The sequence below is a fragment of the Chiloscyllium punctatum genome, chromosome 11, assembly GCF_047496795.1.
Source record: "Chiloscyllium punctatum isolate Juve2018m chromosome 11, sChiPun1.3, whole genome shotgun sequence".
Classification (NCBI taxonomy): Eukaryota; Metazoa; Chordata; class Chondrichthyes; order Orectolobiformes; family Hemiscylliidae; genus Chiloscyllium; species Chiloscyllium punctatum.
In genome coordinates, this window is record NC_092749.1 from 106,782,326 (window position 1) to 106,796,488 (window position 14,163).

The 14,163-nt window shown below is 44.9% G+C and overlaps 1 protein-coding gene across 3 annotated transcripts in view; it reads left to right on the top strand.

The window, feature by feature from the left end:
- Positions 1-14,163, top strand: part of plcb1 (phospholipase C beta 1) — an 834,527-nt gene that overhangs the window by 559,977 nt on the left and 260,387 nt on the right. For all 3 annotated transcript variants that reach the window (XM_072581462.1, XM_072581463.1, XM_072581461.1), the window contains exon 9: positions 8,500-8,666. In XM_072581462.1, the coding sequence (XP_072437563.1) occupies positions 8,500-8,666 (167 nt within the window). The remainder of the gene's footprint in view (positions 1-8,499; positions 8,667-14,163) is intronic.

Consider the following 14,163-nt stretch of genomic DNA (forward strand, 5'->3'; position numbering starts at 1 on the left):
ATTCCATACACATACCACCCTCTGTGTGAAAAAAGTTGCCCCTTAGGTCTCTTTTATATCTTTCCCCTCTCACCCTAAACCAATGCCCTCTAGTTCTAGATTCCCGGACCCCAGGGAAAAGACTTTGTCTGTTTATCCTATCCATGCCCCTCATAATTTTGTAAACCTCTATAAGGTCACCCCTCAGCCTCCGACACTCCAGGGAAAACAGCCCCAGCCTGCAGTTGAATTTAAAAAAAACTTTTAATGATCTAATAGAGACTGCATGCAAGCACACTTGATAATACACTCTCATTTATGACCCAAGTTAAGATGTATTAATCATCTCAAGTGGTGAACCTGATGTTAAAAATAATCAGTACACTGGCATCAAGGGTAGCTAATCCTTTAATAGCCTCTTAAATCTGCCATTCAATATGCCTATTTTCATTTTGTTGTGACAAAAACGAGATGGAGTCAAGCGTGCCATCACCAGAGGTCGCCCTGCTGACCTTTAGAAACAGAGCCAAGCATTCAGCTATAATAACAAATGCTAGGAAATATTAACAATGGAATTGCAAAACCAAATGGTTGGTGTTTCTTTCCAGGCTGCAGCAGATTGTAAATCAGTGTATTCCAGGAGCACTGCTCATTTTCTTTGCTCTAAATGGTAGCTGCAGACTGATTTTTTTTTCAATGAAAAGTGTATTTTATTTCGAGTGTATTTTATTTATTACTTAAAACAGATTTCATATCTGCCCTTTGCAAATAGTTATGCCACCTTCATAAAATTATGATTCCGATATTTTGGGTTGAGGCTTTTGATTAGATTAGATTCCCTACAGTGTGGAAACAGGCCCTTCGGCCCAACAAGTCCATACTGACCCTCCGAAGAGTAACCCACCCAGACTCATTTCCTCTGACTGATGCACCTAATGCGATGGGCACTTTAGCTTGGCCAATTCACCTGACCTGCACATCTTTGGTCTGTGGGAAGAAACCGGAGCAAACCCACGCAGACACAGGGAGAATGTGCAAACTCCACACAGTCACCTGAGGTTAGAATTGAACCTGAGACCAGGGTGCTGTGAGGTAGCAGTGCTAACCACTGAGCCAGAGGGGCTGTTTGAACTCAGCACCCATTTCAAGTGACCCAACAGAGTTGTGTTTCATGCCTGTGAGGTTCATATCCCGCTCCTGTCCCCTGCTGGCAAAAGTGAGACTGCTGGAACTGCAAATGGACTTTCCACATTGAGGTCATAGCTCCTTTTTTGAAGGGTCCACTGAGTCAACTCAACTTGGAGATAAACCAGGCCAACATATCGTTTCATTGCCGTCAACGTCCACATTGTTTCCTCTCCATTACTCAACGCATTTAGGTTTTTCAACTTTGCCAATGCCTGCGATTTATTTGCATGCCTGTACTCCTAAAGAATTGCACTTACTCATGACTCATGCAGAAAAATTTAGGTGTTATTTTCTTGAAAGATCCAATAACAAAAGTAAGCAAGAAAGTAAATTCTCAAGATGTGAGTCATGAGAGATCTCTGACTGTTTCCTCGTTAATGGCAGTGCATTAAATGTGTCAACGTTCTGAGAATCTAGTGAAACATATTGATCTGTAATGTATGATTAGTCAGGTTTGTTGAAGCTCTGGGTCTCAAGCTCTGATATTATCGGAGGTTGTCAGCACAAAGGTTGGGAAAGGTTGTCCCCAAGCTACCCAAGATATTTCACCCAATTCCAACTAAACCTGTTGGACTATCACCTGGTGTCATGTGACTTCTGACTTTGTCCGAAGTTGTGATACATTTCCGGAAGCACAATGCTCTTGAAAAAGGCAAACTTTGGAGAAGAGGAAGCAACTGAGATGTATGGTGTACCTCTCTCAGGCAGACCAAGAAACAGATACTGGTGCTGGAGTGCATCAGTTGACAGGCCATCTTAGGAAGAAGCTATTTGCCATCTGTTCTTGCAATTACTCCATTAATTTTCCCAGGGTTTGTTGTTAGAGCTGAGCCCATCATGAATATTTAGTTGAATACCAGGAGGTGTACACTTATCTACCGGGAGCTGTAAAGGCATTTTGATTGATAAATTTAAGAGGTTATTAGAGGATGAGCTGTCTCTGATGTGCTGATGTGGTTAATGGAGTAGATGTTTATTTTTGTCATTGTAGTTTTATTATTCTGTACAATGGAGAAGTTGTGTAGGTCCCAACCCAGGATTTAGCTAACAAATTGTTTCCATAGCTGTGAACATTCTTGAACAATAATCTAGTCATTTTCTGTTCTCCCTAAAAGTGAATTAACTATTTAGGTAACATGATGCCATTGTATTATTTTGGTGTGTTGTTACAGGCAGGGCACTGTCTGCCTTAAATATGGAAATGTGAGCACATTGTCTACCAAAAATGTTGTTTCCATTACTACTAGAGTTTAATTCTTCCATGGACATATGCGAGGCATAATGCCAGCCATTAACGCACTGGTTAAGAATGCATTTGCAATACGGTTTCTGATCATTTATGTCGGCATTCTGTTTACATGTGAATTTTAAGATACCTTAAAACCAACACAAAACTGGAGAGTTGGATCAAGGTGCTTCATAATTTGATGGTTCAGCCAATTTTGTGCCTACACTTAATGAAACCCGGTGTCATGATGGAAATAAAATATGCAATCAAAAAGAAATGGTCATTAAGAATGATGGAACCACAGGTTAGTCACTGACTCATGTCTGTGCAGTTTCAAAGGATCAAAATGACTCTTCCTCCCTCTCATTGATTCAGTCTCTACGCTGTATCACAGTCCAGAGTCAATCCCCATTGGGAAGGTTACTGATTGTAATGGATTGACAAAACTGACGAGCAATTTCCATCTCTCAGCCCTTATTTAAATTGCCATAAGCTTCATTTTTCAACCTGGCTCTCACTAGTAAGCATAATGCAGTCATTAAAAGCAGCAGACACCTCTGACAAATTGTTTAGCTGTGTCCTCGGTCAGAGAATAAATGAAACATCATTCAGCCTGTGTAAAATGGATCCAACAGTATTGAAATGTATCGTGGGATAAGGGGATGGCATAGGAGTATGATGTTGAAGTAGATCAACCTTGGAATCATAGAATAGTGAAGCTACTGCAGGCTACTTAGCCTACCACACCCCTACATCCTAGTTCTGAAGAAGGATCATTGACCCAAATCATTGATTCTACTTTCTTTCTCCACAGATGATGCCAGACCTGCTGAGTTTCTCCAGCAAATTCTGTTTTTGTTTCTGAATCACTCGCCATTGTTGACATCTTTAGCTTTGTACCTGCTCGGGTCCTCTATCCTGTGGTTAAATTGAATAACAACAACTTACATTCATGGAACACTGAAAACAGAGTAGGGAAGTCCGAAAGCACCTGACAGGAGCGTTGTCAAACTGAATTTGACACCATGAAGACATTAGGACCAGTAATCAGAGGTTTGACTAAAGGGAGGGGGTTTAAGACCATAAGACATAGGAGCAGAAGTAAGCCATTCGGCCCATCAGGTCTGCTGTGCCATTCAATCATGGCCGCTACGTTTCTCAACTCCATTGTCCCGCTTTCTCCCCTTGACAATCAAGAACCTATCTATCTCAGTCTTAAATATGCTCAATGGCTTGGCCTCCCAGCCTTCTGTGGCAGTGAATTCCATAGTTTCCCCACTCTCTGGCTGAAGAAGTTTCTCCTTATCTCCATTCTAAAGGTCTTCCCTTTACTCCAAGGCTGTGCCCTCGGGTCCTAGTCTCTCCTACCAATGGAAACATCTTCCTAACATCCACTCTGCCCAGGTCAATCAGTATTCTGTAAGTTTCAGTTAGATTCCCCTCATCCTTCTAAACTCCATAGTATAGACACAGAGTCCTCAAATGTTTCTCATAGGTTAAGCTTTTCGTTACGGGGACCATTCTCTGAACCTCCTCTGAACTCACTCCAGGGCCAGTCCATCCTTCCTGAGATATGGAGCCCAAATCTGCGCATACTCCAAATGGGATCTAACCAGAGCCTTCTAGAGTTTCAGAAGTGCACCCCTGCTTTTATGTTCACGTTCTCTCAAAATAAATGCCAACATTGCATTTGCCTTCCGAGCTACTGACTCAACCTGCAAGTTCACCTTCAGAGAATCCTGGACTAGAATTCTCAAAGGTTTAAACAGCATACAACAAATAGGAGAGAGCCATAAAGAGATGGAGAGGGAAAAACAGAATTTAGGACATTGGCAAAGGTCCAGTGGGAAGGTGAAAAATTGGAGATATGCAAGAGCTCAGTGTTGGAAGAGTGCAGGAATCTTGTAGATCTGGAAGAGGGTGGATTGAAAGGGAGGTTAGATCCTGATTACAACACATGGCTTCTAGACCTCCAGTTAGTTTAAAGGTCTTGGCCCACTCATGAATGTCTTCACAATTTCTGATCTGGTGTCCAAGGATTTTGCTCAGTGCTTTTCTCTGCAATGTACCAATATTTTTTAGATTCCCTACAGTGTGGAAACAGGTCCTTCAGCCCAATCAGTCCACACCGACCCTCCGAAGAGTAACCCAACCAGACCCATTTCCCTCTGACTAATGCACCTAACACTATGGGCAAGTTAGCATGGACAATTCACCTGACCTGCACATCTTTGGACTGTGGGAGGAAACCGGAGCACCTGGAGGAAATCCACACAGGGAGAATGTGCAAACTCCACACAGACAATTGCCCGAGGCAGGAATTGAACCTGGGCCCCTGGTGCTGTGAGGCAGCAGTGCTAACCACTGAGCCACCATGCCGTCCCACAAGCAATTCCCACCAGGAGCCCTTCTAGCCTGCCCCCGGAGGTTTATGGCTGAGGGGCAAGCTACAGAATGACCAGTGAGCTGGCCACTGATATTTTCCACACTACTGCTCTCATTAACATTCTCACCGTGGGGCCATCGTAGGGGAATAGAGTTAGGAAACAGATCAACAACGATCAGCTTTTTCTTGTTCTTCTTTCACAGGATGTGGCCATCAATGCCTCGCAAAGGCTGGGATCTACTGTCCATCCCTTAAATGCCCTTGCACAATGTAGTTTACAAGGGCAGACCATACCAATTGTTCACATGTAGCCCAGCCTGGGTACAAACAGCAGCATTCCTACCCTCAAGGACGATATTGAACAAGGCAGAGTTTATAGCCAGAACTAGCTTTCAATTGCAGGTTTATTAATTGAATTGCATTCCCACCAACCAAATGCCTATAAGCCATTTTTTGCATTATATTTATCATATAATTAAAACCATTTCTCACTGCCTGTGTAAGAAATGTAATACATGGAAAAAATTGCAGCCAATTACTCAAAAGACCACGAAAATTCTTGATCATGTATTTAATTTATTTAAAGTGTTTAAAAATAAAGCAAGTGGGTGGCACGGTGGCTCAGTGGTTAGCACTGCTGCCTCACAGTGCCAGGGACCCGGGTTCGATTCCAGCCTTAGGTGACTGTGGTTGGCGTTTGCACATTCTCCCCATATCTGTGTGGGTTTCCTACGGTGCTCCGGTTTCCTCCCACAGTCCAAAGATGTGCAAGTCAGGTGAATCGGCCATGCTAAATTGCCCATAGTGTTAGATACATTAGTCAGAGGGAAAATGGTCTGGGTGGGTTACTCTTTGGAGGGTCGGTGTGGACTGGTTGGGCCGAAGGGCCTGTTTCCACACTGTAGGGAATCTAATCTAATATGTATGATTAAAATTGAGCTCCTTGGGATTTCTGACCTGCTTTCTTCTGTGTTGAAGATCCTTAACATTTCTTCAATGAGCAGAATCTTAAAAGGTAGAGGCCATTTGGCCCATTGTACATGTGCTGGGTTTTTGAAAAAGCTATCTAATTAATTCCAATCTTCTGCTGTTTCTACAAAGCCTGACAAATTGTGCCTTTCCTATAATGTACATTACTTTGTACCTAATGAATTTGCGGCATGATATTTTACGAATCACCAATGCTTCTAATCTTTATTGTGTTCGCTGATTTTCCCTGGATTTCCAACAACAAACTTTAGTGAGTGGCAAGTGTCCTTTGACCACGAGTTTGTGACAGGGGGATTTTGGATTGTACCAATTGAAAGTAGTGCTTTCACAGTCAATGAAGTTTGGTTGAGGTACAGTTACCATTGTAGCATTGGAGACACAGCAACCAGTTTATGCACAGCAAGCACCAAGTAACGGCAGTGCAATAGTGACCAGATAATCCATTCTTTGGTGAAGATGTAGAGAGATAAACAGTTTCCAGTTTACTATTAATTCAAGGAGTAGAGAGAACTTTACTCTGTATTCATCCCTGTGTGTTGGCCCTGTCCCAGAGGTGTTGTTTAGGGGCAGCATCAAGGGAACTGCACTCTCTGTTAACTTCCCATTGAAAAGATAGAATGAGCTTTACTCGGTGCTTAATCCCTGTACTGGGAGCGTTTGATAGAGATGGTGTTGAGTCAGCTTTCCTTTTTTGTTTTAGAGAGATTGAGGGATAAGTGTTGGCCTGGACCCTCCGAAGCACAGCAGTCACAATTATGCTGCCACCTCTGCTCTTGTTATTTTTTGTCGTTAGGACAGAGTTCTACATTTCTAGCCAAGAATTCCAATTCCAACACCTTTGGCAATTCGCAGCCTGGCTAAGATCAATGAGGTTAGGCCGTAATACAGGAAAGTTGGGTGGGAGGGGGGAGCTGGGGATACAAACCAGACTCTCTAAAGGCAGCAATCAGTGCGTCATTCTCCAAGATTGAAAGGTCCAGCATCAGGAAGAGAGCCACTTTGACGGCTGGGCTCAGGATGGTAATTGGTTCTGGGGTAAGGGTGTCAAGTCTAGCAAGAGGTTGTGTGCAAAGTGCCGGGGGTGGGGGAGGGGGTATAGTATTAGAGGGCGATGGCAGGGATGGGAGTGGGTAGGGGTGTGACGTATGCAGTGTCAGGTCTTTGTGTAGGGTTGGGTGGAATCACATTGCCTTTGGGGAGGTTGCTGACCAGGAGCGGTCGTTAGGTCCGGATCCAGGCTGTGTTCAGGGTTAGGGGACATGTAAGTTGCACTGGGGTGAGTTGTGGGGTTAAGTTTAACTGTTACCCAGGATTTGGCCTTGGCTTTTAATCCTCTAGCTTTTCCTGGGTAACTATTAGTTTGCCAGAAAGTGGGACTTTCCAATTCCTCAGATCTTGATGGACTCTTTTGGAGCATTCCAAATGCAGGGAAATTACCCGCTGGAACTATCAATGTCCTGGGGATTCTAGTAGAGTCAAGGATCTCACAGGGTCTCAACTGGCAACTCCAGTCTGTGCTGGCCCGACAAGTTTCTGACCCTTGGAATATCGGACTATTGACCAGGACACAGGAGACAACTCCCTGCTCTTCTACACAGTATGGATCATACAATTAAGGGCTGGGCAGAGGTTGCTGTCCTTTGCTAACTGAGTGAGGCCCAATTCCCATGGAAGAATGGTCACTCCCTCGTCAACTCCACACTCCACACCAGCTTCTCCACCACACCTGGTACCTTTCACTGCAACCACAAGGAATGCAACACCTGTCCCTCCCCTGCCCTCTCGCCTCCATCCAAGGCCTCAAATAATCCTTCCAGATCCAGCAGAGATTCACCTGCAATTCACCCAACCCTCTTCTATTGTATCCACTGATCCCCATGTGGTCCTTTCTATAGTGGGGAGACCAAACACTGACTCAGGATTGGTTCACGGAGAACCTGCGCTCTGCATGTATGGAATGAATTGCCAGAGGAAGTGGTGGTGGCTGGTATAATTACAGCATTTAAAAGGCGTATGGATGAATAGGACGGCTTTAGAGGGATATGGGCCAAGTGCTGGCAAATGGGAGTAGGATATCTGGTCGGCATTGATGAGCTGGACCGAAGGGTCTGTTTCCGCGCTGTACATCTTTTGACTCTATGATAAAGGGTTTTGGCCTGAAACATTGACTGTCCTGCTCCTTGGGTGCTGTCTGACCTATAGTGTCTTTCTGAGCTCCACATCTGTTGACCCCGGTATCTGTTGCACACACCCTGCCCCCTCAAAGAGAGACAGACAGGGCTTTATTGCTTCATCTGAAAGGCAGCATTCCCAACGATTCAGCACTCTGTCGGTACTGCTCTGGAAGGTTAGCTGGGGTGTTTGTGCTCCAGCCCTCCCTGTGGAACTGCAAGTTTTGTGTGTGGGACTACTGACTCGGACATGGGACTACAAGCAACTGGACCACAATGGGGGTAATCCCCACGGTGGGACTTCGAAAACCCGACTATGTAGTTCCCTCCTTAGTTAAAAGTCTCTGGCTGTCCCTTCTTGTGAGCAATATCTTGTGTTGGGCAGCGAATGTTTTTTTTCTCAGTGACTGGGTGGGTGCTAGTGGAATTGAACTTGAAAAGGTGCAAGTGGGTTGAACTCACAAAAGGAATATCTAATTGCACCTCATTTCAGAGTATTCTGTAGTTGTTCCAATCTGACTGAAATCTACCGGGCTTTATTCTGTCCCTTCTTTCAGTGGTGCAAAGGACATACCGTATCTAACGGTAGACCAGATGACAGAGTTCATCAATTCCAAGCAAAGAGACCCGCGTTTGAATGAGATACTGTACCCTCCAGTGAAACCAGAACAAGTGCAGCAGCTCATCGAGAAATACGAACCAAACGCCACACATGCGAAGAGAGGTTGGTTTAATTTTTGGTTTTTATTCACGTGATTGCCTGCTCATGACGCTGCACAAGGAAGGTGCTTTATTGGGGTGGCTGTATTGTCAATGGATTGACATTGCATGAGTGATGCAGACTTTGGAGATAATGTATATCAAGGTATGGCAACAAACTGGCATCAAAAGACTCTGATAATATCCCCAATCGTGAGAACAAAGCTGGGTTAGTTATTAACATCTTTGTTTTCTGTGATATACAAGGAACAATGTAGGATATTCTGCACCAAAAAGACTGGTACTGGAAAAGCACAGAAGGCCAGGCAGGATCCGAGGAGCAGGAGAGTCAATGTCATCAGGAACATTCCTGATGAAAGGTTTATGCCTGAAACGTTGACTCTCCTGCTCCTCGGATGCTGCCTGACCTACTGTGCTTTTCCAGCGCCACTCTTTTCAACTCTGACTCTCCAGCGCCTGCAGTCCTCACTTTCTCCATGTAGGCCATTCAGCCCATTGAGTCCGCTCCATAATTCTAAGAGATCATGGTTGATCTGATAACCCTCAGCCCCACTTTTCCCCGTCACGTTTGATTCCCTTACTGATGGAAGGTCTGGCTCTCTCAGCGTTGAATAAACCGAACTGCCCAGGCAAAAGTAAGGACTGCAGATGCTGGAAATCACAGCCTAGATTAGAGTTGTGCTGGAAAAGCACAGCAGGTCAGGTAGCATCTGAGGAGCAGGAAAATCGACGTTTCAGGCAAAAGCCCTTCATCAGGACTGAAGGCAGGGAGCCTCCGGGGTGGAGAGATAAATGGGAGGGGGTGGGGCTAGGGAGAAGGGAGCCAAGAGTACAATGGGTGGTTGGAGGTGGGGATGAAGGTGATAGGTCAGAGAGGACATGGTTGAAGAGCTTCAGGGCAGAGGAGATGGCCTGGGAGTTGCAGGGAGAGAGAGACTCACTGAGATCTTTGTAGAGAGAGGAGAACTTCTTCAAGATAGGCCTCCTTGCAAGAGGATTCGCAGTAAGGTTAAAATCAACTAGGTGAAAGTGAGGACTGCAGATGCTGGAAATCAGAGTCGAGATTAGAGCGATGCTAGACACCTAACTACCCTGTCTCTACAACCCACTGTGCTTGCTCTGTGTTCTGTGATATGTTCTACCCGAAGCACATTTCTGTGTCACTCTGTGTAAAGTTTCCAAAGAAAGTTATAGCCACGTCATGGGGTCGGCTATGGGGGGGGGGGGGGGGGGGGGGGGGGGGTCACTGTCTAAAAGTAAGGGATTCTCCATTTAAGATGAGGCCATTTCTTTCTTTCAGACGGTCATGAGTCTTTGGAACACGGCAGTGGAAGCAAAATCTTTGAATATTTTAAGGCGTAAGTCAGCAAATTATTGATGAGTAAGGCCAAACTGAGATTGCTGACCTGAGCACAGAGCTGGGGATTGAAACTTGGACTCACTATGCAGCATGCTTTCTGAACCCATCCATCCAGGCCCTGACCCTACTCTGTTCCCAGACACAGATCAAGGGCAAGAGCAGTTATCACATTCACATTTCTGGTCGGGGAATATTATTTAAATGGCGAAAGACTGCAGAAGCTTTTGCACAGAGGGGTTCGGAGGTCCCAGCACACGAATCGCAAAAAGCTAGTGTGTCTGAGGTCATTGGGTAACAGGGAAGGCAAATGGAAACTTGGCCTGTATTTCAAAGGGAATGGATTACAAAAATGGAAAGATCTTGGAATAATAAGGACAGTTTATATAAGGAAAGATGTGCTAACATTGGAGGCAGTCCATAGAAAGTTCAATCAGGTTGATTTGGTGTATATAGGAATTTTCTGATGAGGAGAGTTGGGCCTGTACTCAGTGGAGTTTAGGAGAATGAGACACAGCCTTACTAAAACATGTAAGATTCTTAGGGGCCTTGAGAGGATAGATGCAGGAAGGTTATTTCCCCTTGTGGGAGCATCTAGGACCAGAGGGCATCCTCTCTGAATAAGGCATCACACATTTCAGGCAGAGATGAGAAGGGGGTTTTCCCTCAGAGGTTAATGAGTCTGTGGGATTCTTTACCACAGTGGGTTGTGGAGGCTGGGTAGTTTAGTGTATTCAAGGCTGAGAGAGACAGACTTTTAATCAGTCGGGGAATCATGGGTTACAGGGAAAAGGCAGGAGACTGGAGCTGATGATTATTGTATCAGCCATGATCTCTGAGAATGACAGAGTCAACTTGATGGGCTGAATGGCCTACATCTGTTCCTACCTCAGAAAATTTGCCTGAGATTCATAACCTCCCTTGATAATTGCCTCAAACTGTGCTTTTGTGCACTTTAGATGCCAGGTTTACAATGGTGTCTTGAGCTATCAATTTTTGTGAAACTGTCAGTCATGTCGAAACTATTGATCACATTTTTCCAGTTTGGATCGACCTGCTCTGGGATTTGTAGCCCTCCCAGTTTACGGTAATGGCTGTCCATTGAAATCTTATTGGTGATGCTCCTGCTAGACAACAAAATAAAAGTGGAAATTGTAAACAGGAGTGACACGGTTAAAGAGGGAGTTATAAATGGGGGTCACTCGGCGAAAGAGAAAGTTATAAACAGGAGTGACGCGGCTAAACAGGAAGTTGAAAACAGGAGTGACACGGCTAAAGAGGAAGTTGTAAACAGAAGTGACACGGCTAAAGAGAAAGTTGTAAACAGGAGTGACACGGCTAAAAAGGAAGTTATAAACAGGAGTGAAACGACTAAAGAGGAAGTTATAAACAGGAGTGACATGACTAAAGAGGAAGTTATAAACAGGAATGACACGGCTAAAGAGAAAGTTATAAACAGGAGTGACATGACTAAAGAGGAAGTTGTAAACAGGAGTGACGTGGCTAAAGAGGAAGTTGTAAACAGAAGTGACACGACTAAAGAGGAATTTATAAACAGGAGTGACACGGCTAAAGAGGAAGTTGTAAACAGGAGTGATACGGTTAAAGTGGAAGTTATAAACAGGAGTGACACGAGGGAAGAGGGAAGATACAATCAAAAGACAGACTTAGTGAAAAAGTAAGAGAATTCGATGAGCTCGGAGACTTTCAAACTGAAGCGTTGGAGGCAGATGGATAGTGAGAGAAACAAGACAACTCTGGAGAGACTCAGCAAGTCTGGCAGCATACATGGAGAGAGAAACACAGTTAACGTTTGAGTCTATTCTTCAGAATATGATGTGGAGGAACTGGTGTTGGACTGAGATGGACAAAGTTAAGAATCACACAACGCCAGGTTATAGTCCAACAGGTCTATTTGAAAGGACAAATACAAACAGCTATCTGATGAAGGAGCGGTGCTCCGAAAGCTTGTACTTCCAAATAAACCTGTTGGACTATAACCTGGTGTCGTGTGATTTTTAATTTTCTTCCGAATAGTTCTGAACTTGAAATGTTTCTTTCAGCACAGATGCTGCCAGACTTGCTGAGTTTCTCCAGCTGTTTTCTGTGTTAAGTTTCAGATTCCCAGCATCCTCAGTGGTTTACCTTTCGAGAGAGATGGTCCTCTGCAGCTCGTGGAAGTGAATTGGAATGGTGAAGGGGTAAATGTAGGGGAATGGGTCTGGATGGGTTGCTCTTCAGAGGGTCGGTGCGGACTTGTTGGGCTGAATGGCCTGTTTCCACGCTGTAAGTAATCTAATCTAATTTGTTCTCCAGCCTGACAGGACCTCAAGCAACCTGGGGCTGTAAATCTTTGTGCCTTGCTGAAGTTTAATCAGGAGTATGGAGTTTATTGAGTGCTGTAGTAAACCACATTTCTGAAAGTAGTTTGAAAGAAAGGATGAAAATTAGTGGTCCAACTTTCAAAATGTCACCGGAGATATGATTAATGGAGTACTGCACATCCCACTGCAGCTCAGGGCGAGTTGTATAATTGAGAAGTGCAAAAATACCTTATCAAAAAAGCTTGGGCTGCTCTCCAAGTTCTGACATATTCATCAAAATTCAACATAACTGAGTATATTTACACTTTAGCTTTCAGCTAAGTCCCATTTGTGCACAAAACTCTTGGATTTACAGGCATTCAGAATATAGTGACTTGTCAACATATGCAGGGGAAAATTTCATTCAGTTTGAACCGACAAGTTACATTTCCCAGAAGATTTCTCATGGCAATAATAATTTGTTGATAGTCATTGCAAACAGCGACATTGAGCCCCTGGCAGTCTGAATATTCTCCAGGGTTTGAATTGGCTGGATTTGAATTGGGAAATGGAACTTGTTGAAGAGATTAAACAAAACATTAGCCTCTGGCGAAGAAGACAATCACTAATTGGAATCCCCGATTGGAATCACGGGGATTCCTGGTGACTACCAGATCCTTGATTGGGGTTGTTACCCTCGGCCAAGCAGGAAAGTGAGGACTGGAGAGTCAGAATTGAAAAGGGTGATGCTGGAAAAGCACAGCAGGTCAGGCAGCATCTGGGGAGCAGGAGAGTCGATGTTTCGGGTATAAGCCCTTCATCAGGAATGTGGGAAAAGCTGACCAATATCAACTGGCGCGTTTGAACCTCCTCAGTTCAGGGGACTGACTCTGAGCTGGATTGGCCACAGCCACAGTGTGTACAAGTAAATAAAGGATGACTTACTGATGGGATACCAGCCGCAATGCGGTTAATTCACGGGGTTATTTCTTTAACTGACTGTCACAGTCCCACTGAAATAGCCCCTCTCCACTATTTGGTCGAGGGAACTGCTTCCAAAACCTTTTCCATTTTAACGTCATGGATTTTGCATGACCAGAGGGAACATTGGTGGGGGCTTGATGGTGTGAATCATTAAATGAGAGGTAGCGGGGGAGAGAGGTGTGTTTGAGTTTGAATATTTGGCTGGCAAGTTCATTTTAAAATTAAAACAAAATTACATTTTGTCTTCTTTGCAGCAGGAATCAAAGACTTATCCATAAGGCCGGGCCGACAAAGCACGGGGTTGACATTCAATACAAACTCCATAGTAGTCAATGCTCTCTCAGGGCTTTTTATCCCACTGGGGTCATGACCCACAGTTTAGGAAATCCAGGCCAGGGCTCCATCTCTAGAAGGAAAAACCAGTAAAACTTGCCAGTGATGCATACTGGTCTGACTTGTTTCAAATACCTCGGTGCTCCAGTATGACCAATAGTTTCATTTCCAAGCATTCCTGTTTCATTTTACTGGGGGTTTTTTTGCCTCCTCCAGCAACACTATTGGATGTTGGAGAGTGGGGCGGGGGGAGTGGAGGCTGGAGAGTGGGGATGTGGAAGGGGAGGTTGGAGAGTGGGGTGGGGGAGGGGAGGTTGGAGAGTGGGGTGGGGGAGAGGAGGTTGGAGAGTGGCGATGGTGGAAGGGGAGGCTGGAGAGTGGGAATAGGGGAAGGGGAGGTTGGAGAGTCGGGTGGGGGGAGAGGAGGTTGGAGAGTGGGGTGGGGGAGGAGAGGTTGGACAGTGGGGTGGGGGAGAGGAGGTTGGAGAGTGGCGATGGTGGAAGGGGAGGCTGGAGAGTGGGAA